This window comes from Nerophis ophidion, linkage group LG28 (genome assembly GCF_033978795.1).
Source record: "Nerophis ophidion isolate RoL-2023_Sa linkage group LG28, RoL_Noph_v1.0, whole genome shotgun sequence".
Taxonomy (NCBI): domain Eukaryota; kingdom Metazoa; phylum Chordata; class Actinopteri; order Syngnathiformes; family Syngnathidae; genus Nerophis; species Nerophis ophidion.
This window is the reverse complement of record NC_084638.1, coordinates 12,128,747-12,153,914: the sequence shown is the minus strand read 5'-3', so window position 1 is coordinate 12,153,914 and position 25,168 is coordinate 12,128,747. Positions and strand designations below refer to the sequence as shown.

The 25,168-nt window shown below is 44.9% G+C and overlaps 2 protein-coding genes across 3 annotated transcripts in view; both read right to left on the bottom strand.

Annotated features, from left to right (window-relative positions):
• LOC133545072 (solute carrier family 22 member 13-like) overlaps positions 1-25,168 on the bottom strand; it is a 39,991-nt gene that overhangs the window by 6,706 nt on the left and 8,117 nt on the right. Inside the window, exons 5-8 of the mRNA XM_061890384.1 lie at positions 25,164-25,168; positions 2,525-2,622; positions 2,151-2,365; positions 1,771-1,879 (exon numbers count right to left, since the gene is read on the bottom strand). The exon at positions 25,164-25,168 is cut by the window's right edge and continues 116 nt beyond it. Of these exons, the coding sequence (XP_061746368.1) occupies positions 1,771-1,879; positions 2,151-2,365; positions 2,525-2,622; positions 25,164-25,168 (427 nt within the window). The remainder of the gene's footprint in view (positions 1-1,770; positions 1,880-2,150; positions 2,366-2,524; positions 2,623-25,163) is intronic.
• On the bottom strand, positions 11,913-16,974 carry LOC133545071 (uncharacterized). Of its 2 annotated transcripts, none has more exons than XM_061890382.1 (4): positions 16,889-16,974; positions 16,780-16,830; positions 16,534-16,701; positions 11,913-16,290 (listed from the first exon to the last, which is right to left on the bottom strand). In XM_061890382.1, exon 4 carries the CDS (start codon positions 16,093-16,095, stop codon positions 12,148-12,150), a length of 3,948 nt encoding a protein of 1,315 aa, XP_061746366.1. In that variant the 5' UTR covers positions 16,096-16,290; positions 16,534-16,701; positions 16,780-16,830; positions 16,889-16,974; the 3' UTR covers positions 11,913-12,147. The 2 variants fall into 2 exon arrangements, with proteins under 2 accessions (XP_061746366.1, XP_061746367.1); XM_061890383.1 differs by having other exon boundaries at positions 16,534-16,654; positions 16,889-16,962.

Sequence of the window (25,168 nt, the reverse complement as noted above, 5' to 3'; positions counted from 1 at the left end):
CCTGTGCATCGGTTGGGGACGTCTCTGCGCTTCTGACCTGTCTCCGCTCGGGATGGTCTCCTGCTGGCCCCACTATGGACTAGACTTTCGATATTATGTTAGATCCACTATGGACTGGACTCTCACAGTATTATGCTAGGTCCACTCGCCATCCATCGCACCGGTCGCCCAGGGGGTCCCCACATCTGCGGTCCCCTACAAGGTTTCTCATTGTCCCATTGAGTTGAGTTTTTACTTGCCCTGATGTGGGATCTGAGCCGAGGATGTCGTTGTGGCTTGTACAGCCCTTTGAGACACTCGTGATTTGGGGCTATATCAATAAACATTGATTGATTGATTGATTGATGCGGGTTTATTAATTTTCAAATGCGCCAAAAAATAGCCCTTTTTGTATGCTACTGACAAATTGAGGTGATTCAATGCCCAGTGTTTCTGTATAGAATTTTACAAGCCGTGGTCATGTGGCGACGTTGAGAGGTATTTACTGAAGTCGGACATCACTGAAGGCCGAGCTGGGAAACGCACAACCCGCCACTGATCTTTGAGGACACGGGAATTCATTCGGAGGAAACTCATTTCGGCCGCTTGTACCCGTGATCTTGTCCTTTCGGTCGTAACCCAAAGCTCATGACCATAGGTGAGGATGGGAACGTAGATCGACCGGTAAATTGAGAGCTTTGCCTTCCGGCTCAGCTCCTTCTTCCCCGAAAACGGATTGATACAGCGTCCGCATTACTGAAGACGCCGCACCGATCCGCCTGTCGATATCACAATCCACTCTTCCCTCACTCGTGAACAAGACTCCGAGGTACTTGAACTCCTCCACTTGGGGGAAGGGACTCCTGCCCAACTTGGAGATGGCACTCCACCCTTTTTCCGGGCGAGAACCATGGATTCGGACTTGGAGTCTTGTTCACGAGTGAGGGAAGAGTGGATCGTGAGATCGACAGGCGGATCGGTGCGGCGTCTTCAGTAATGCGGACGCTGTATCGATCCGTAGTGGTGAAGAAAGAGCTGAGCCGGAAGGCAAAGCTCTCAATTTACCGGTCGATCTACATTCACATCCTCACCTATGGTCATGAGCTTTGGGTTATGACCGAAAGGACAAGATTAAGGGTACAAGCGGCCAAAATGTGTTATCTAAGGGGCTCTCCCTTAGATATAGGGTGAGGAGCTCTGCCATCCGGGAGGAGCTCAAAGTAAAGCCGCTGCTCCTCCACATCAAGAGGAGCCAGATGAGGTGGTTTGGGCATCTGGTCAGGAAGCCACCCGAACGACTCCCACGGCCAACCGGTAGGAGGCCACGGGGAAGACCCAGGACACGTTGGGAAGGGTACAAGCGGCCAAAATGAGTTTCCTCCACCGGGTGGCGGGGCTCTCCCTTAGAGATAGGGTGAGAAGCTCTGCCATCCGGGAGGAGCTCAAAGTAAAGCCGCTGCTCCTCCACATCAAGAGGAGCCAGATGAGGTGGTTTGGGCATCTGGTCAGGAAGCCACCTGAACGACTCCCACGGCCAACCGGTAGGAGGCCACGGGGAAGACCCAGGACACGTTGGGAAGACTATGTGTCCCGGCTGGCCTTGGAACGCCTCGGGATTCCCCGGGAAGAGCTGGACTAAGTGGCTGAGGAGAGGGAAGTCTGGGCTGCTCCCCCCACGACCCGACCTCGAATAAGCGGAAGAAGATCAATGGATGGATGGATTGGAATTCATTCGTGGGACTTGTACCAACAGTTTTCAAGACAGGAAAACAAGAGAGGGAATGGTCTTACCGACAGGATGTTGGGAATAACTCTTGAATGTAAACATTACATATGGATGCGACCCAGTTCATTAGGCAACGTCCTGATGTCGCCAGTGCAGTCACAGCAACGGGATATCCTTAAAGAGAATAAAAACGAAAGTCGATTACAAGTCAAGCCAGAAGTTGAAGAAGTGGACAAACTAAGATTGGAATAAACACCAATGACCCAACGTCAATGGTGATGGTTTTGTTTATTTTCAAACATGTTTCGCAAGTTGTTTCAGGGATTTCTATAACTATGGACTGTGGAACGATCGGTAAAAGTACCTGCATATATCTGTGGCATATGATATTATTCCGGTCTCAAAAATATATCTATCCAATATGTTTTTACGGGAACTACTTTACCTGGACTGAAGGCGAGCATCAAGACAGACAAGAGCCCCCCAGTTAGGAGCGTGGAGATGATGGATAGTCGTCTCCCCAGTACTTCCAGCAGCCACAGGCAAAGTATCTGAGATGGCACGTCAGTCAGACCAAACAAGAGCTGTGTCAAGAATACGTCCGAGCCAAAGTTCCCCACGTTGAATGAAATGCAATAATACCCAACATTCACTGAGAACCTGAAGAAAACAAAACAAATTAGTCGGGCAAGACCAACAAAGGGAATAAGCGGTAGAAAAAGGATGGATGGATGGATGGAAGACCAACAAACCCAAATTGACTTCATACTGTCAACGATGTTGAGAGGCTAGTGGCATCAGTTGTGCGATGTAACTCACCATGCAAATGATACGATAAATAAGTTCTTCCGAAGCACAGACGACTGGAAGAGTGTTAAAATGCCACTCCTTTTCTCCGTTTTCTCTTTCACGACAATCTGCGATACACAAACAACACAACATGATGTCATAATGCTTGCAAGTCATCAAGAGAAAGGGTGATTAAAAGCACATCATTCTACATCGATACTTGATCAGTTCATGAATTCAATTGATACATTTTCAAGAAGAAGAGTGCTCCTTTCTTGCCCTATGGCATAGGTGTCAAACTCTGGCCCGCCGTGTAATTTAATTTGTCCCTTGAGGCAATATCAAATTAACATTAGAGCTGGCCCGCCTGTGCCATACAGCGGTGCCGCTGTAACACCACATTCACCGATTTCCCGGGAGACTCTCGAATTTCCGTGCCCCTCCCGAAAATCTCCCATAATATATGTGGCTTCTACACACATGTGAGTAAATGCAAGGCATACTTGATCAACAGCATACAGGTCACACTGAGGGTGGCCATATAAACAACTTTAACACTGTTACAAATATGCGCCACACTGTGAACCCACACCAGACAAGAATGACAGAGAAGTTAAGTCCCTACCTTTAGTCAAAAGTGATTTATGACCCCCCATAAAACAATGATTTATGACCCTCAAGGTCAAAGGTCAATGATTTATGAGGGGTCAAGTTCAAAGGTTAATGATTTATGAGGGGGTCAAGGTTAAAGGTCAAGGTTAAAGGTCAGGTTCAAATGTCAGGTTCAAATATCAAGGTCAAGTGGGTGTGGCTTACCCGGAAGAGGGTGGAGTTAAGACCTGCGGTGGGAGTGGTTAAACCAGGAAGAGGGTGGAGTTTTAAACAGAAAGAGGGCAGAGTTAAGACCTGCGGTGGGAGTGGTTAAACCAGGAAGAGGGTGGAGTTAAGACCTGACAGGGAACAGAGGAGGGATCAGTTTTTTTTAAGAAAGCAATGTCATCTGAGCAGCATGTGACCATATATTTGATAGTTTAAATGTTTACGATCGTTTGAAACAACTTCCAGATTTCGATGTATTGATGGCTGGGAATGTTACGTGTGGAGATGTGGACACGCACGCACTTCACACACACACACACACACACACACACACACACACACACACACACACACACACACACACACACACACACACACGAGGGGTACAAAAGGGCAGTGTAAGGCTTAGTCATTATTTGGAGCTTTATACGTTAGCGTAAAGACTTTGTTCGATTCGGTCATGATTAGTGAAACGCCTGTTTCGATTTATAAAAATAATAAAACTTACATTGACGCTCCGCAAAAAAGTCGAGTGTTTCTAAATCGTATTCAGATGCCGCCGACCGAATCTTTGCGTGAGAAATGGGATTTGGAAGCGTACGGGATGGAGGGATCTTTTGGATTTGTATTCAGATACGAAATGGGTGATATCTGCTTATTTCAGCTAAAAGAAAGAAGAGACGGAAGCCCTTTCTCGATATTTTCATCGTTATCTACCGTGGATTGGGAAGTTTTAAGACTGGCAATGCCCGATTTCCTGTGGCGTGATCCTTCACCGGTGGATAAACGCGTAAAAGGAAGCTTGTTTACTTACCCGACGATGGATGAGTTGAATGAGAGAAGAATTCTGTTCAGCGCTACCTGGGAGACGAAATCTTCAGCCTCGGGTCGTTGGTTTTTACGTGCCAGTCTCCGTGCTCCAAAAATCACCGGTACCTATACGGCTCAGTGGACCGAGCCCGATGTCTTTTCCCTGGAGTCTTTCAACGATGAATGCGGGGTGTTTACACCGTTGGTGGTCGTACCCATCGTGGCATGGCGAGAGCGAATGGCGTCGATGAAGGAGAAAATAAACGACTTGTTCCGAAGCAGTCGACAATGGAAAAGCATGCTGACGACGAGAAGAAAGTTGTCCTTTGAGACCACACCCCCGACGGAGGACGAAAGGACCTCCCCCGCTTCAGTTTCAACCAATAACCTTCAAGGAAACACCCCCTCCACCGACTCGTCCAATACCCTTTGAAAATCATAGCGTTAGTTTGATTGGTCGAGACTTTTTTTTCGACCCTCCCTATAAAAACAACCCCCACCCTGCAATTTTTTTTTCGACCAGACCATATTGGCTCCCTTTTTTGAACGCACGGATCTCAAACAAGAAAATGGCAAACAAGACCATCAGACGCGTAAAGACCCGTCTTATACCACAGGACGATTTCAAACCATCCGTAAACACGACTGATGAAGCAAACATGGCCGAGATCTTTAACCCTCCTGAAACGACGGCTGGATCGGAGGTGGTGAGCGACGATGAGACGTGTCGCTTCGGCAGATGTTTCTGCAGATGGGGGATGAAAACCGACAACGCTACGCAGTCTTTGCCAGATGACGATAGGAAGGAGGAGGAAAAGGAGAATGACCTGATCATCATAACACCTCCGCCGTCCCCGCCACCACCCCCGTCACCATCCCTGTCACTCTTGGACCCCCCGTTGCACATCGATGATGAAACCGATGGGGGGAAGTGGTTGCTTTTCACCAGCACGGTGAAAACGGCCGTGTTTCATCTCCTCAACGAGGCCATCCGCCAGTTCAGGCAGAGCGAATGTTACGGTTGTCGGGTGAACCATCCGAGCCAGAGAAACCACCCGTGCCTGGAACCCTATGAAGAGGACTTTCTCCTGTACAACTACGACGGACTCATCAAGACTCTGCGTACGTCTAAATTCATTCAAGCCATTCAACGCTTGCTGATGCTTCGTCGCATCGAGGCTGAGGATTCAAGGGTCGAATCCTACGCCGACTCTCTGCTGTCTCAGCTGAAATCAGAGAGAAATGTCTGGTGGGCCATAGATGACGTGTACAACGAGTTGGTACGGGGTGATGAAACGATTTTGAGACATCTGGATATGGTGACAGAGTGTTGGAATAATTACAAAAAAGATGGGTAATTATTGGAGAAAACTTGTAAACTCCATCGAGAACCACGCTGTTATTTACCCGTTGATTGACGCGATGGAAGCGTATGTTCTAAAACGAGACAAACCTCAAAAACTACAAATTATTCTTGATTATGCCCGCTCTAAGCCTACCTGGGAAGCTACCTGGAAATCCGTTGTCTCTCATGCTTTTGACTTTGACATTTTTGAATCAATTTTGAAGGAATGGTCTAAAGAAAAGTCTTTTCAACCTTCTCCTTATCACGTGTTCATTTTATATGCTCTGTTTGTTGATATGTCGATGTATCGTCTACGATGCGACATCCCCGTCAACGTTTTGTTTGAACTACAAAAACTGCACGAAGCGATTAAATTCACCTACGGTATACCTGTTTTACATCAAACCTTGATTATAGTTTATAGTTTATAGAAAAAAATTGTTTTAGATTCGCTGTGTGGTGTCCATGAATGAATAAAAACAAACTGTTTTAGATTCATTGTGTTGTTTCCATGAATGAATAAAAGAAATGTGTACCAAGCAACACGAGTTCATTTCTCTTTGTCTTTCCACAATGGAGAAAGCTATGGAAAAAGCATACCATACACCCGCACACCCGGGTAGTTTTGGAGGGGTAGATCGACTCCGTCGAGCTGTGCAGGATGAAACGGGGCAACGTGTCACAAAAGAAAAAGTTCAAGAATATTTAACGGGACAGGACGCCTATACACTCCATAAACCGGTTCGCATTCATTTTCCAAGAAACAGAGTCTTTGTCCCGCGACCTTTAACCCAGTTTCAAGCCGACCTCTGTGACATGCAAGCCTTGGCTGAATATAACGACGGTTATAATTATTTATTAACGGTCATAGATGTATTTTCCAAGAAGGCCTATGTGAGGGTTTTGAGGAGAAAGACGTCCGTGGAGGTGGTTGAATCGTTTCAATCGGTGTTGGGGGAAAGTCAGATTCCTCGCAAACTCCAAACCGACGCGGGAAAAGAATTTTTTAACAAGAGTTTTCAAGCTCTGATGAAGAAACACAATATTGTACATTTTTCTACGGCCAGCGATCTCAAAGCTTCGGTGGTTGAAAGATTTAATCGTACTCTGAAAGGGAGAATGTGGAGATATTTTACAGCCAACAACACCAGGCGCTACCTAGACGTCTTACAAGACTTGGTAAAAAGCTACAATCACGGATATCACAGCAGTATTAAAATGAAACCGGTGGATGTGACTTTGGAAAATACCCCTCAAGTGTTTGAGAATCTCTACGGCTCATTCACAGCATTCAAACGCAAATACAAATTTGCCACGGGAGATATGGTGAGAATATCCAAAGTGAGAGGAGTGTTTGATAAAAAATATGAACAGAGTTTTACAGACGAGGTGTTTACAATAACACGACGTCTCCATCGATCTCCCCCGGCATACAGACTGAAAGATTTTGACGGTGAAATAATAGAGGGTTCTTTTTACGAAGCCGAGTTGCAGAAAGTAAAAGAGAGCGAGGACAAGCGCTATCATGTGGAGGAAATTCTAAAACGACGTACGGTCGGTGGCAAAAAACAAGTTCTAGTGCACTGGAAAAACTGGCCCGAAAAATTCAACAGTTGGGTGGACGCTGACCTCCTTACAAATGTATAAAACAATCTGATGCCTTTGATGAGCCTCACAGTCTAAAGATCATCGAGCATTATGGATCATTCCTGCAACGAGGGTTTTTACCTCACCTTACCCTCCAACGCCAGCCTCAACGTATTTAAAGAAAACAAAAGTTCCCATTACCAGATAGATTTAAGTCAACATATAGATTTAGCAGGCTCATGGGAGGTGGCCTTAACAGAGATTTCATACCCTCGCTCATGGTATAATGTTTCTAACGGAGCATTTTATGAATGGCTAAAGAGACCTCCACCGGTGGGACCTGAAAGCAATCCTGGAATGGGGATAGTTTACCGTCAAGAATTGAGAGGGGGATGTTATGAGAACATTACACGATTCATAAATGAACTGAATGAATCTTTACAAAAAATTGACAACGATGTGAGGATAGCCTTTGACGATGTTAAAAAGCGAATCTCCTATCAATCAGGGGGTCAAACTCATTTTCGTTTTTCCCCTTCCCTGGCTTACATCATGGGAGTGAAACCTGGAAAGTGGATCAACTTTGACCGGGGGTCGGCCCCCTATCCCGCGGATATAAACGCCGGTTTCTACCATCTCTACTGTTACAGTGACGTGGTGCGACCTCAGATAGTAGGCGACGCTTATGCTCCTCTTTTGAGAATCGTGAGTGTAGAGGGAGCTTACGGTGAGATTGTCACCAAGTGTTTTAACCCCGCCTACTATTTACCCGTCTCGAAAAATCACATTGAAAACATCAGGGTGGAGATTAAATCTGATCAGAACAAACACGTCGACTTCACCTTTGGAAAGACCATCGCGAAGCTCCACTTTAGACCCGTTAGAAAGTAAAACCAACAACAATGAGAATGAGTCAACCCATGCACGACCCTCTACGTTTAGTGGGTTATTACGAAAGCCAGGTGGGGGGTTCCCTCCCCGGTTTCACAGGTTCACCTGTGATGTACGGGCGTGGGATAGGCTCCGTGTTTTCCAGGTTGTTTCGTTTTGTATCACCTCTGGTGAAAAGAGGTTTTGCCCTGGTCAAACCTCATCTTAAAACAGCGGCAAAAAATATCGCTTCCGACGTATTCAGTCATGCCGTTGGAAAAATGGGTAGTGGGGTACAAGACGGATCAGGAGGAATAATGGTCCTGGCTAGACAACCCCGAAAGAGACCCCCGGGACGACGTCTCTCAACGAGTGGTAAAAAACGCCGTCATCTGGGGAGAAGAAAATCAGTCGGTAAAAGGTTTTCAAAGAGAAGGACCGTCGTTCCCTCACACGATATATTTTAAAAAAAAAAGAAAAAAGATGGCTCTTTTACATCAAAATTCGGCCGAATGCACGATGGCCGAGCTGGATTTATTTTCAGCTCCTATGACTCAGATGTCTATCGATGATAAATCCTACACAGAAGTCCTACCGCTATCCGCCATCACTGACGGGGGTCCTATTGAATTTTTCATCCCGGGAGAAGGTGAAAAGTACTTGGATCTGAATGACACATTACTTTACCTGCGGGTTAAAATTACCCGCGCCGATGGATCAAATATCCCAAACGACGCCAATGTGGGTCTCATCAATTATCCTCTAAACACCATCTTCAGCCAATGCGACATTATGCTCGGGGAAAGACTGATTTCTCAATCCAGCGCCACACACCCATACAGGGCGATAATTGAAACGCTACTAAACTATTCTGAAGCCACACTCAGAAGTCAATTCTCAGCCGGGTTATTCCACAAAGACACCGGCGGCTCAATAGACTCTATAGAAACAGCGAACGGACCAAACAAAGGACTCAACATCAGAGCCGGTTACACGGCTGAATCTAAAGAGGTTCAGCTACTAGGACCCCTCCACGCAGACATTCTTTTCAGCGAGAGACTCCTTCTCAACTCGGTGGATCTGAGGATCAAACTCACGCGTGCCAGCGACGCCTTTTGTCTCACAGGGGCTGCGGACGGTACTTTCCGTCTGAAAGTGCTGGGTGCCTCTCTCTTCACAAAAAAGGTCACCGTTTCGCCGGCCGTACGATTGGGGCACGCCTCGGCCTTACTCAAAGGAAACGCACTCTACCCTTTGTCACGGGTCAGCGTGAAAACCTACTCTATCCCTGAAAATTCCAGAGTATGCACACAAGAAAATTTGTTTTTGGGCACGATGCCTAAATACATTGTTTTGGGTATGGTAAATCATGAAGCTTTCACAGGAAGAAGAGATCTCTCACCCTTTAATTTCCAGCATTTTAACGCTGAATACATCACCCTCTGTCACGCGGGAAAACAAATTCCCTCCAAAGCTTTCCAACCGCAATTTAACCAGGGGGCTTCGGTCAGAGAGTTTTACAACATGTTTACCGCTACAGGGAGGCATATGAAAGATTTACCTCTGTGCATCAACAGACAAGATTTTGAACGGGGTTATTCGCTGTTTGTGTTCAATCTCAATCCGGGAGAGGACAGCGACGCATTGTCTCGGGTTTCTAATGGCACTTTGAGGTTGGAAATGAGATTCAGAGTACCCTTACCCAACACGGTCACTCTTGTGGTTTACGCATGTTACGATTCTATTTTGGAAATTGATTCCAAACGACAAGTGCTGGTGGATTATTATTGACGACGGAGATGAATAACCATCAACTGGAGAAGCTTCTGCGACGAGTGTTGGGGAATGTTTTCTGTGGTGTATGGGCCTCCGACCAACTCCCCTCACTGACTCGCTCCTTTACCCCACCCTCCTACTTTATCGTCAACACCCACGAAGGACATCGACCGGGGGAGCACTGGTTATCGATGACTCTGGAGGAAGATGGGACCGCCACTTTTTTTGATTCTTATGGATTTTCTCCCGATTTTGATTACTACCCTCGGAGCATCTTGAACTTTTTGGAAAATCGTTCTGACCGTATATTGTACCACAACCTACAGCTTCAACACCCTTTGTCCACAGTGTGCGGTCAACACTGCGTTTATTATCTGCACCATCGATTTTGCGGACTGTCTTTTGAACAAGTTTTGTCTTTATACACAGATGATGTAGTAAAAAATGATCTTGAAGCATATACCCTGGTTAAAAAAATTCAATGTTGTACTAGCACGAATAAGAATAATAGTAGTCGTTGTGGCGTACAAGACGTCTGTTGTTTAGAAACTTTTTTGAACCGTTGAAATGAAAATGCTGTACACACTGCGTTTGATGAATAAAAAAACATTTTATTGAAACAAGAGTTTTGTCATCATTCATTCAAGGTTTAACCAATGTGGGGACAATGTCACTTTTCTACCTCTTCTTTTCCTCTCGGGGGATAGAAATGTTTCTTTTTCCACCCATTCTGATTCAAACTCTCCATCCGCTTTCAGACGTCTGTATTGATCTCGTGCTCTGGGGTTATGAATGGTCGATGTGGGGACATTTAGCTCCGTCAACGCTGTTAAAAATTTTCTCCAACCCTCAGGCGTGCGGGTCTGTGGATTTTTGGACCGTTGCATCAGGTGTTTCAGTAAATCGATCATATGAGATCCCTGCACCGGTGTACCGTTTTGAACAAACTCTCCTTTAGAGGTCCACCCCTTATCATTCTCGGATAATTTTTTCATAATGTACTCGGCGTTGTTACGGTCGCGTCGGGGGAGGATTTTCAGAACTTCGATCATCGTGACATCCTTTGACCCCCCGCCAGTATTCCGAGGTTTATCCTCCGGTTTATCCATCGGTTTATCCTCTGGTTTATCCTCCGGTTTATCCTCAGAGTCATTCCATGGTTCACCCCGCAAATCCTTGTGTAAAGTCAGAGTCATCCTTTTCTCCTCCCGTTGCCCCTGCTTCAACAGGCCGAGATATCTCTGCAGCAGGGTATCGTATATTTTTATTCTTTCATGAGGATTCATTCCGGGTTCGTTTAAGACGGCTCTCATTTTAACATCTAGATCATCCTCCGCCGAGTCTCTGATGGTCGGCTCCGGGCGAGTCAGACGATTTAATTGTTGGGGGGATAGGAGAAACAATTTTTGAGCCTTTTTCATCTTCAACCTTTTCCGCTCAATCCACCGATAAGATTCCCTATAAACGGTACGACGGTGGCCAGTAAGGGTAGAAGAAAACCGCCCGACTGTTTCATCAGAGTCTGGCGTTTGCGTTTCAGTCCAGTCCTTTTATCAGCCAGCAGTCGGATGATTTTCTTTTGTTTTTTAAGCTGAGCAAATTGAGACGGTGATAAGGGCACATTACCCTTCAGAATGTTTAAAGCAATTTCACACAGCGTCTGGATAAAGTCTGGTGAGCCGTGACTCAGAATATCTCGACGTTTTTGTGGTGTGGCATGGTACAGAGCTTTTAACATGGGACCGTTCCTCTTTACACGCTTTGACATTATGTTTTTGGCACGTAGACAACGGGCCACTGGTGCGGAAGCACGCCCGACCTCACTCTGTATTGTTCTGGACAGAAAGGTGTCAGGTCGACCAATAAATAGCCATGAGCATCCAAAGTAGCATCCGCAAAACTTTCCAAGAAAAAACTTTTTTGTGCGGGGAACATTTGCTGTGCCAACACGTTAATCTGCAATCTGTCCCGCGGATTCTTAAACAGTATCATATAATTACAGTTTAAGCTAATGGTGCGTGAAAATTTTCCCTGATGAAAAACATTCTGGGTCAGCATCATAACGCTCATATTTCTATGATGTCTATACTGCGTGAAAATTTTAACCACTTCGGGGTGATTTGAGGCTTGAAAAATAACATCGTCCAAAATCACCAAATGGGTCTGATCGTCCGGAAACAAGTTTTCATCTTCAAAGGAATCAGGCAGTCCTTCAACAAATTTTATTTTTTTATTCATCTTTTTTAATTCAGCATACATGGGTTGGAAAGATGTATAAATCCACACAATGTTGTCGGGTATAGAATTCATGACGTGTTCACAATTTTCCAATACACATTTTACAAAAAAAGTCTTTCCGCAACCACTAGGTCCTACAACCAGGCATGAAAAAGGTGTATGAAATCTGGGATCAAAGTCTACTCGTTCCATTTTTTCCATTTCCTCTCTAATACCCGAAAGGTAAAGTTTTCCCGTCGGGAAAGAGACGTCTTTTGTCATACACCACTCGAAACTTTTTTTCGAAAGACGAGTTATTTAAAAGGAACCCCCTTTTATCACGAACAATTTGGTGATGAGGGGTGTAGATCGCACCTGTTTTGTCTTCCTCCAGATAGCCCTCCACCAAATCTTTAACGCTGTCAAAGTTGACCCTCTCACAACACTCGCGGGTTTGAGTGATTCCTTTGGCACGCAGCACAGTTTTTTTACCCTGCAGGGTATGGTAGGCATAACTCTTTGGACCGGCGGAGACGAATTCGTGAATGCTGTCTCCTCCCAACTCATCCGTCAAATCGCCTAGATAGGACCCCGTCTCCAGAGAAACTTCCCCCTCGTTTACCGTGTAGATTAAACTATCGGTGTCTGTGTAAAGAACTCTCTCTTGCAACCCCTCTAGGTAACCGTACATTTTCAAACGTGCGTAAGCGGTGGTAAAAGCAGCGACAAATACATTATTTGTGTTACCGGGAAGCACCACGCTGTTTTTACTGTATTGCCATTGCACCATAGCAATTTGCTCGTTGAGAAAGGAAAAATATTCAACCTGATATTTTCCTGAAAATACAAAGTCGAAAAATACTTCACTTTTTCTCACCAAGGTGGTCTGAGTTCTATTGCACCTCTCCGCAAACTTTCCCCAAAGGCTGTTTAAACAGAGTTTTGACATTTGTCTCTTGGCAGGGTTGGGTTCGATTTTTTCAGCATCCAGCTGTATTCCCTGATTTTCACGATATTCACGAATGTACTTTTCCCTGCTTTCTGCATCGACGGCTTCTTTGGGATACCCTGAAGCTTCTTGCTTACCCTTTAGGAAAGTTTGAACATAACCCGTAAAAACGGTTTCGCTCCGTTCTTCAAAGTGCCACACCTCCGTAATCTTACCGACTCTGTATCCCAACTGTAAAGCTTTGTTGAATTCGAGCGTGACCCAGACTCCCGTCAATGCCCTTCCTTCCTCATCATGTTCGCAGGGTTCCTGCTGGTTATTGTTTTCTGCGCATGTGCGGCAAAGTGTAAACACTAGTTTACCCTTGACCGTTCTGTAGGGTAGCACAGGGAAATAGAGACCTCGAGGAGGGTGAACAACGGCTCTGACCAGACCGAAATAGTTTCCAACATCGTCAAAATCCGTGTGGATGATGACAGGATGACCCAGGGGGTAAGGAAATGCGCTGTTGACGTACGGGTAGAGAGAGGTGACATCCTCATACAATACACGCTGGTTCTCACCCGCCGTGTGCCTCAAGCAAAAGGCGCTTGTCCTACCTCCATAAAGAGCGTCTCGAGGCATGAGAGGTGCGGGGTAATTGCGTGTTTTGAGAAAGTCTATTACCCTAGGGTTTGATTTTTTCATTTCATTCCACTCGTGCTCTCTGATGACGATGATGTTGACCTTGTGGTCACGCTTTAACGCTTTCATTTTTTTCTCGGTAGCCTTGTGCAACTCCTCGAACGGTGTGTTTGTCAAAGGGCATACAGCACCGGGTTCGAAACACGTCGGGCATCCGTGATAAAAACACCCCTGAAATTCCCAGACGAATGGTTTGCCACCGATTATAGCAAACCCATCCACAAAGTATGCCCCCATCTGTTTTTCGCCTTTGTTTAAAGCATGCTGAATGAAAATACCACGACGATGCGACTCCCATTCTAACCATTGGATGCTGGTGTGTGAGTATTTTTTACACAACCCTCGGTAGTTATCCGGGGAAGGTATGGCTAGAGAACGCGGCTCGAGGAAATTAGTCACAAACACCTTCATGCAGGCCGAGGCTATGGTGATACGGGAGAAGGGGTCAACACCCGTCTCGCTCGTAAACTCGGCTCTAAATTTGATGCAACCCTCACGAAGAACATTGACGTCGTTTTTACAGTAGTGTACCGCTTGTTTTTGAAAATCAAAGACCTCGCTTTTCTCATTTTGATACCACGTCTCAAACTTGGTGCGTTCAACAGGTGTCATGCGTTCTACACCGTAATTGCTGATTGCGGGGTATTTTCCGACATAATTTAAATGTTCCTCCGAACTAAATTTGTGAGGAAAATACCCCTTGGACCAGCAATCACCGAGTCCTAACGCTTTTGGCATAGCGCTAAGCGGCATGGTAAGGAAGGAAAGCGAGTCAATGTATTTTTGCAAAAAATCAGGGTCTTTAAAACAGAGAACTTTACTCCCCTGCATGATAATTAAGGGTGCTATACCCAGCCGTACCATGCCTCTCAGAATCAAGTAACCGTCAAATCCTCTCGAATTGTGGGCTATAAATGTAGATTTAAGATAACGAGGTTTCCTGAAATGATTGAGGAAAACTGTAACACAATCCAGTCCAAAAGCACACCACTCTTCTCCTTGCAGCGTCTTGGTACAGACTAGAAAGGGAATGTGAGTGTGATTGTCATCGACAAACGTCTCAAAATCATAGAATATGATATTATCATTGTGGTTTACTTCACGTGGTTGGGGTTGTATATAGCAAAGATGTCGTGTTTCAGGTGTCTCTGAGTCACTGCGAGGTAGCTCTTCTTTACATATTTGACATTTTAACTTAGGGCACGTGTGTTTAGCGATACCTGTAGCCACAGGTACATCGTAAAATAGGTTGCATTTAAGGCATTTCTTTCGCCGATCGCAGTTGCTGACGAGTTTTTCCATAACCCGGTGTTTTACCCTGTGTCTGAGGAGACATGCAGGAGAACGACACCACATGTTGCAATCCCTGCAAAGCACAGTTTTCCCCTCTATTTTTACACACCCGTTTTGTGTACAGACCAAGCAATAGCCGTCGCATTTGTGTCTGTCGGGTTTGTCGTACCCTTGGTAACAGTAGTGACAAACGTGCGGTTTTGACAAAAAACCTTTAATGTTAATGATACCGCTGTAATGATTCTGAGATAAATACAGATACAACGGATTTTCTGATTTGGGGTAATCCGTCTCGAACCGTGAGAGGGGTCGTTGGCCCTCTTCTCTGTACAGTATGACAATTTTACGACGTACCACTTTTTCAAATTCACGAATATGACTGAAAGTGACGGAAGTCTGTTCGTCTAAGCCCGCTTTTCTCTGTATTTTTTCAGCCTCCGCCACAGCCTGGCTATCTGTAAATTCAGGATGTAACAGACTTGCTAGGCTAATGGCAAAACATAGTTGATTATTCGAGTTTAATGGATTGTAAAGATAACGAGCTTTTTTTCTGCGGATTTCATGTTCCAAAAGGGTTTCGATTTTTCTTCTTACACCACCTCGAGGGTTATGTATCACCTGGACCATCACCTGTATTTCTTCATCGTTCAATATTTCAACGTTTGATTGTACCAACAGATCTAACACATCTTGAAAAGCATTCATCACAGCCCCGGCATCGTTTCGAAATGTAAATGAAGTGTGTTGATTTGCACTTTCACCGGATAACTCCAATTGAATGATATCGCCGGGTCTAGCTTCCTTAGTTACCATCTGTGTCAGCTTTTTAAGGCTCCCCAAGACTCCGCGGTAAAATGTGGCGTAATCTGTTACATCGTTGTTTTGAGGAAAAGTTAAAACGCTGGATAGTTGTATATTGTTGAATGTTTCCCTCCTCAAGACATTTACCCCATCACCCCTCTGGGTCTCATTTGAAATTGATTGGTCAGCCGTTGACGGTTGGTTCTGCATGACCCCCACCACCTCCGAAAAATCCAAACATTCCCCCGAGGGTGTCGCCCCTCCCAACACATCGTGATGCTGTGTAGAGGCTTGTGTGTTTGTGTTTGAATTTAACACATTAATATCATCTTGCAAAGACGGATCATTGTTTGGTTCCCATTCTATCTGGTTGTTTGGATCTAAATGATGATTACAAACGTCTTCATCTTCTTCAATAACTACATCTAATTCAGATGGAACTACACCCATTATATTTCTCTAAAGAAAAAAAAGAAAAAATAATTCGAATGGAACAGATATAACAAACCAGTATGTATCAAATCATGTCTGCCATCTTCATGAGAGTGCGAGCCAGTATACGATAGTACTGTTTCAGCCTTCTTCTGTTTCTATCATGTTTGTCGAGCTGGCGGGCGCATCTACGCTTCCTCCTGCGTTTGTTGCCTGTGGAAAAAAAAAAAAAAAAAAAAAAAAAAAAAAATTAATATATACCGGCTTTAACCACATGTGGCGCTGTCATCTCCACTCATGCAAGCATAGCCGGAAACAACCGCCCACCTCCGGAATCAGTCCCCGCCCATTCCCCTTAGGCGCGAAATTCATTTGAGCGAAAGACATTGGAATGAGAGGAGCTCTTTAAAGCTCCTGAGAATCTTAAAAAGCTTACAGAAAACGAGAAAAACTTACAGCGGGTGCCTGTTGGACATTCACCGTCGTTTTCGATGATTTCCCCACGGAGCAAGGATTCGATGTCTGGAGTCTTTGGCGCAATCAAGCCTTCTCTGCCTGGAATGGCCGTTGACGGACCCTCCAGCGTTAAGGGAGACCAGTGAGCAAGAGATGTAAACGGAAAATCTGTAAGTAAATATATGTATATATGTATCGTATACCGCATGTTTTTTTTCTTGTAAAAATGAGAATTATTTGACTCACCAGACTGCGATTGGGTTAAAGGGATCGCGTTGGTCTCTTCCGGCGAATCCTCTATAAAACAAAATAATGAATACACACAATATTAAATAATTCGAAGGTTTAAACACACCTCGATAATCATCTTCCAACTTTGTAAGATCGATCAAACAAAGTTCTTCGTCTTTCACTTCGTCGTCATCGGCTGTTAAAAAAAAAAGTATTACAACGTCGTACAAGTGCAATGCTTTTAACGTTTAAATGCTTAAATGGAGTTAAACCAATGTCTAATACCATGGTAAAGCAGAGGTAATGGTGTGTGTGTGTGTGTGTGTGTGTGTGTGCGTGTGTGTGTGTATGTGTGTGTGTGTGCGTGTGTGTGTGTGTGCGTGCGTGTGTGTGTGTGTGCGTGCGTGTCCTGTTGATTCAAACGGTCATAAACATTTAAACTGTCAGATGGGAAGTCAGTAAAAACTGAACCCTCCTTTTGTCCCCCAAACTGACCTGTTGATTCAAACGACCGTAAAGACCAGTTGCTACGTGACACTGTGTTCTGCGATAGTTTTTTCCATCTGTTTAAATATGTTTTCGTGAGGTACGGAAGTTGTTTCAGTGCGTACGAATGTGTGTGTGTGTGTGTGTGTGTGTGTGTGCGTGTGTGTGTGTGTGCGTGTGTGCGTGTGTGTGTGTGTGTGTGTGTGTGTGTGAAGTGTGTGTGTGTGTGTGTGCGTGTGTGTGCGTGTGTGTGCGTGTCCACCAAAAACTTCCCAATCCACGGTAGATAACGATGAAAATATCGAGAAAGGGCTTCCGTCTCTTCTTTCTTTTAGCTGAAATAAGCAGATATCACCCATTTCGTATCTGAATACAAATCCAAAAGATCCCTCCCCTTCCAAGTCCCATTTCTCACGCAAAGACTCGGTCGGCGGCATCTGAATACGATTTAGAAACATTCGACTTTTTTGCGGAGCGTCAATGTAAGTTTTATTATTTTTATAAATCGACACAGGCGTTTCACTAATCATGACCGAATCGAACAAAGTCTTTACGCTAACGTATAAAGCTCCAAATAATGACTAAGCCTTACACCGCCCTTTTGTACCCCTCTCTACGTGTGTGTGTGTGTGTGTGTGTGTGTGTGTGTGTGTGTGTGTGTGTGTGTGTGCGTGTGTGTGCGTGCGTGTCCACATCTCCACACGTAACATTCCCAGCCATCAATACATCGAAATCTGGAAGTTGTTTCAAACGATCGTAAACATTTAAACTATCAAATATATGGTCACATGCTGCTCAGATGACATTGCTTTCTTAAAAAAAACTGATCCCTCCTCTGTTCCCTGTCAGGTCTTAACTCCACCCTCTTCCTGGTTTAACCACTCCCACCGCAGGTCTTAACTCTGCCCTCTTTCTGTTTAAAACTCCACCCTCTTCCTGGTTTAACCACTCCCACCGCAGGTCTTAACTCCACCCTCTTCCGGGTAAGCCACACCCACTTGACCTTGATATTTGAACCTGACATTTGAACCTGACCTTTAACCTTGACCTTTAACCTTGACCCCCTCATAAATCATTAACCTTTGAACTTGACCCCTCATAAATCATTGACCTTTGACCTTGAGGGTCATAAATCATTGTTTTATGGGGGGTCATAAATCACTTTTGACTAAAGGTAGGGACTTAACTTCTCTAATGACCAACACATTTCGGGAGAACATCCGCACCGCAACACAACGTAAACACAACAAAAACACAACAGAACAAATACCCAGAACCCCAGTAAAAGGGCCTGAATGGTTGATTTATTCATTGTTATTTTATTTTCAAATGTATTAGCCTCTGGAAAAAGTTCATGTTGATATTTACCTCAGAAGGCTGCAAATACAAAAGAGGCATTACATTTTTATTTCAAATTGATTTGATGTGCCATTGATCATTTTTAATTATTATTGTTATTATTTGAAACTCAATTTTACATGTCACTATAAAGTTATATAAGCCTTGATTGTTCAATATTCAATGAAAAACTTATTTGGGTCCCTATTAAAAGGTTAAATTGTTCAACCTCGGCCCGCGGCTTTGTTCAGTTTTAAATTTTGGCCCACTCTGTATTTGAGTTTGACACCCCTGCCCTATGGTAAAATTTATTTGGCGTACAAGCCTGCAGGAGAGCATCACTTTGCATCTCGTCCAAGTGCATGGTTTTGTCGTGGAGGATCGGAACGTTAACACTCTCCCTGACCTCCCGAGGGTACCACAGACTGTGGATGCTTTTAAAAAAGGCTTAAAAACCCTTCTTTTTAAACTCCCCCCCCTTTTTTTTTTTTTAGGTATATATATGCTAGTTTGGGCAGCACGGTGGAAGAGGGGTTAGTGCTTGTGCCTCACAATACGAAGGTCCTGAATAGTCTGGAGTTCAACCCCGGGCCCGAGTTTGCATGTTCTCCCCGTTACTGTGTGGGTTCCCTCCTGGTACTCCGGCTTCCTCCCACCTCCAAAGACATGCACCTGGGGATAGGTTGATTGGCAACACTTAATTGCCCCTAGTGTGTGAATGTGAGTGTGAATGTTGTCTGTCTATCTGAGGTGGCGACTTGTCCAGGGTGTACTCCGCCTTCCGCCCGATTGCAGCTGACAAAGGGAATCCTATCCAATCATTTTTGGTGATTTAACCCCCAATTCCAACCCTTGATGCTGAGTGCCAAGCAGGGAGGTAATGGGTCCCATTTTTTAATAGTCTTTGGTATGACTCGGCCGGGGTGTGAACTCACAACCTACCGATCTCCGGGCGGACACTAACCACTAGGCCACTGAGTAAGGTGGTTTAACGGAACATATATATAATTTTTAACGTGTCTATATCGTTCACCAGTTCTGTCAGGTTCAAACACTGATGACATCTATTAAACAAGACAAAGAAGCAAGGAATTAAGCAGAGACAGAATTAAATTTGGCTCAATGAGGAGAAACGAGTAGACACTGTACCCTTGTACAGCGTCGTCCCGCGCTCTGATGAAATACTGTACGCCTCCTCTTTTATTTGGACTTTCCTTGCTTACATGGCAACAGCTGTTTCTAAGGGAGGGGGGGTCGTAATCATCCATCGCCTCTGATTGAAAACAGTTCAAGGAAAAGGTCGGTTCAAAGAAAAGGTCGTAAAACAGTTCAAAGAAGAGGTGCCTGGAGCTTGGACAGGTCCTGTTTTCTCTCTGCTTTGTAGAACTCGGGTCAAGACGATATCTTTCTGTGGATTACAATACGTCAAAGAAACCGCCACTTTCCTGTCGCTTCCCATCCTACACAGTGTAGTTTTGCAAGCCTTTTGATTGGTAAGATCAAAGACGGCTTTTGTCTGCTCGCCAGGAACTCATTGAAACACAAAGTTTTGCGAAAACTTCGATACACTTATTCTGACAAGTTCTAATCATATTCAATAAAAAAAAATGAGACTTGTTTCAAGAGGAAGGTATTTGCAATGGATGATTGAGGGCCCCAAATGTTCCTTTAGATCAGGGGCGTCAAACGTACGGCCCGAGTTTTATCCAGTCCGCTGAAGAATCTGCTCTTCTAAATGTGTCCACTGGATGTCACAATAGAAATTATTTTCTGTCGCCAAAGCGCAAATGACTTCGGAGAGGTGGGAGCTATGTGCCCGGTTAAGAAAGAGGTCTGGGGACACATTATCTGGGCGCACCTGAATAAGCTGAAACAAGATACTGTGTGTTCCAACTATCGTGGGATCACACTCTTCAGCCTTCCCGGTAAGGTTTATTCAGGTGTACTGGAGAGGAGGCTACGCCGGATGGTCGAACCTCGGATTCAGGAGGAACAGTGTGGTTTTCGTCCTGGTCGCGGAACTGTGGACCAGCTCAGCACCTCAAAGTCCAAGTCCATGGTTCTCGCCCGGAAAAAGGTGGATTGCCTTCTCAGGGTAGGGGAGGAGACCCTGCTCCAAGTGGAGGACTTCAAGTACCTAGGAGTCTTGTTCACGAGTGAGTGAAGAGTGAATCGTGAGATTGACAGGCGGATCAGTGCGGCGTCTTCAGTAATCCGGACGCTGTATCGATCCGTTGTGGTGAAGAAGGAGCTGAGCCGGAAGGCAAAGCTCTCAATTTACCCGTCGATCTACGTTCCCATCCTCACCTATGGTCATGAGCTTTGGGTTATGACCGAAAGGACAAGATCAAGGGTACAAGCGGCCGAAATGAGTTTCCTCCGCCGGGTGGCAGGGCTCTCCCTTAGAGATAGGGAGAGAAGCTCTGTCATCCGGGAGAAGCTCAAAGTAAAGCCGCTGCTCCTCCACATGGAGAGGAGCCAGCTGAGGTGGTTCGGTCATCTGGTCAGGATGCCACCCGAACGCCTCCCTAGGGAGGTGTTTAGGGCACGTCCAACCGGTAGGAGGCCACGGGGAAGACCCAGGACACGTTGGCGTGGAACTTTGAGATCGGCCCCAGTACACAAAAACATTTTTAATTGGGCATACATGCACCCTCCCCCCCAAATTAACACCTTCAGCACCGCTTAATTCCTCTGGGGTTGTGTATGGCTGAGTATTGCTCTATAGCGGCAGCCGGCCTCCAGGGCCTCAACTCACCACCCCCCCCTTTGTTGCAAGTTGGTGTCATTACATGTACCATGCTTATGTGTGCCATGTTATGTGAGGTTTTTTCCTTGGACTCAGTCTGGACCCCTCCTGAGGGTCTAGCCTTAAACTGATATATTTTTTTTTACTCCCCCCCCTCTCCCAATGTCACCCTTTTCTCACCTTTCTAAGGAGCGCCGTAAGTGGCTGATCCATTGGCGGTCCTGTCTTGTCCCCCCTGTAACGTATGTCTGCTCTTAGCAGGACTGTGCCGAAAACGTAATTTCAGTTCTTTTCTGTCTTGTACATGTGGGAATGGACAAAATAAAGCTTGTCTTGTCAATTTGTCAATGAAAACTATGTCTCCCGGTTGGCCTGGGAACGCCTCGGGATCCCCCGGGAAGAGCTGGACGAAGCTGCTGGGGAGAGGGAAGTCTGGGGTTCGCTGCTTAGGATGCTGCCCCCGATCCCCAACCTCGGATAAGCGTAAGTAGATGGATGGTTGGATGGATGGAAGATACTGTATATCCCCTTCTAGTTTCATGTGTGATAAATTACGCTTCTTCTATTTTTAAACAAAGAAAACAATCTGATGTTGTCGTTATTTTTAAGTTACCATGCCATGAGCTTACCAGTACGACCCACTCTGGATAGTGTTGCGTTTGGACCAGATGTCCCTCCGAGGTAATTTAAGTTGCTGGTCAACCCCAAGTTCTTTTGATGACTCATAAGCTGATTTTAAATGAAACCCAGAACAGAATAGGTATTTTGCAATTTATTCCAAAGCTTTGGAGAGACCAACCTAAAAAACAACACATTCAATTCGCATCGCCTAATTTGATCTGAAAACCTTCCAGAAGTTTTGTCTTTTTCAATACGCCAATCGCCACTCGCCTCATTCCTACAGCTTCAAGGTTAACACATGCACACTACTATATATATATATATATACTAAACTAAACTAAAGTATTGTCCGATCATTACCTTATAAAATTCGAGGTTCAGACGCATGTTCGTCAAACTAATAATAATAATAACTGCTATAGCAGCCGCAACATTAATACAGCCACAACGACAACTCTTGCGGACCTACTGCCCTCGGTAATGGCACCATTCCCAAAGTATGTGGGCTCTATTGATAACCTCACTAACAACTTTAACGACGCCCTGCGCGAAACCATTGATAACATAGCACCGCTAAAGTTAAAAAAGGCTCCAAAAAAGCGCACCCCGTGGTTTACAGAAGAAACTAGAGCTCAGAAATTATTATGCAGAAAGCTGGAACGCAAATGGCGCACGACTAAACTTGAGGTGCACCATCAAGCATGGAGTGATGGTTTAATAACTTATAAACGCATGCTTACCTTAGCTAAAGCTAAATATTACTCAAATCTCATCCACCGTAATAAAAACGATCCTAAATTTTTGTTTAGTACGGTAGCATCGCTAACCCAACAAGGGACTCCTTCCAGTAGCTTAACCCACTCAGCTGATGACTTAATGCAATTCTTTAGTAAGAAAATTGAAGTCATTAGAAAGGAGATTAAAGACAATGCGTCCCAGCTACAACGGGGTTCTATTAACACTGATACGATTGTATATACGGCGGATACTGCCCTCCAAAATAGTTTCTCTCGTTTTGAGGAAATAACATTAGAGGAATTGTTACAACGTGTAAATGGAATAAAACAGACAACATGTTTACTTGACCCTCTTCCTGGGAAACTGATCAAGGAACTCTTTGTATTATTAGGTCCATCAGTGCTAAATATTATAAACTTATCACTCTCCTCGGGCACTGTTCCCCTAGCATTCAAAAAAGCGGTTATTCATCCTCTTCTTAAAAGACCTAACCTCGATCCTGACCTCATGGTAAATTACCGACCGGTGTCTCACCTTCCCTTTATTTCAAAAATCCTTGAAAAAATTGTTGCGGAGCAGTTAAATGAACACTTAGCGTCTAACAATCTATGTGAAACCTTTCAATCCGGTTTCAGGGCAAATCACTCGACGGAGACAGCCCTCGCAAAAATGACTAATGATCTATTGCTAACGATGGATTCTGATGCGTCATCTATGTTGCTGCTCCTCGATCTTAGCGCTGCTTTCGATACCGTCGATCATAATATTTTATTAGAACGTATCAAAACACGAATTGGTATGTCAGACTTAGCCCTGTCTTGGTTTAACTCTTATCTTACTGATAGGATGCAGTGTGTCTCCCATAACAATGTGACCTCGGACTACGTTAAGGTAACGTGTGGAGTTCCCCAGGGTTCGGTCCTTGGCCCTGCACTCTTCAGCATCTACATGCTGCCGCTAGGTGACATCATACGCAAATACGGTGTTAGCTTTCACTGTTATGCTGATGACACCCAACTCTACATGCCCCTAAAGCTGACCAACACGCCGGATTGTAGTCAGCTGGAGGCGTGTCTTAATGAAATTAAACAATGGATGTCCGCTAACTTTTTGCAACTCAACGCCAAAAAAACGGAAATGCTGATTATCGGTCCTGCTAGACACCGAACTCTATTTAATAATACAACTCTAACATTTGACAACCAAACAATTAAACAAGGCGACACGGTAAAGAATCTGGGTATTATCTTCGACCCAACTCTCTCCTTTGAGGCACACATTAAAAGCGTTACTAAAACGGCCTTCTTTCATCTCCGTAACATCGCTAAAATTCGCTCCATTCTGTCCACTAAAGACGCTGAGATCATTATCCATGCGTTTGTTACGTCTCGCCTCGACTACTGTAACGTATTATTTTCGGGTCTCCCCATGTCTAGCATTAAAAGATTACAGTTGGTACAAAATGCGGCTGCTAGACTTTTGACAAGAACAAGAAAGTTTGATCACATTACGCCTGTACTGGCTCACCTGCACTGGCTTCCTGTGCACTTAAGATGTGACTTTAAGGTTTTACTACTTACGTATAAAATACTACACGGTCTAGCTCCATCTTATCTTGCCGATTGTATTGTACCATATGTCCCGGCAAGAAATCTGCGTTCAAAGGATTCCGGCTTATTAGTGATTCCCAAAGCCCAAAAAAAGTCTGCGGGCTATAGAGCATTTTCCGTTCGGGCTCCAGTACTCTGGAATACCCTCCCGGTAACAGTTTGCGATGCCACCTCAGTAGAAGCATTTAAGTCTCACCTTAAAACTCATTTGTATACTCTAGCCTTTAAATAGACTCCCTTTTTAGACCAGTTGATCTGCCGTTTCTTTTCTTTTTCTTCTATGTCCCACTCTCCCGTGTGGAAGGGGTCCGGTCCGATCCGGTGGCCATGTACTGCTTGCCTGTGTATCGGCTGGGGACATCTCTGCGCTGCTGGTCCGCCTACGCTTGGGATGGTTTCCTGCTGGCTCCGCTGTGAACGGGACTCTCGCTGCTGTGTCTTGGATCTTCTTTGGACTGGACTCTCGCGACTGTGTTGTATCCATTGTGGATTGAACTTTCACAGTATCATGTTAGATCCGCTCGACATCCATTGCTTTCCTCCTCTCTAAGGTTCTCATAGTCATTATTGTCACCGACGTCCCACTGGGTCATTATTGTCACCGATGTCCCACTGGGTGTGAGTTTTCCTTGCCCTTATGTGGGCCTACCGAGGATGTCGTGGTGGTTTGTGCAGCCCTTTGAGACACTAGTGATTTAGGGCTATATAAGTAAACATTGATTGATTGATTGATACTTAGCAGCCAACCATTAAGAGCACAAATGGAAAAACATTAGCTGTTTTCAAATATGACTCTGGAAAATTAGAAATAACTCGTGAATATGGATATATCTATCTCGGTCAATAAATTTTAGTACCTTTT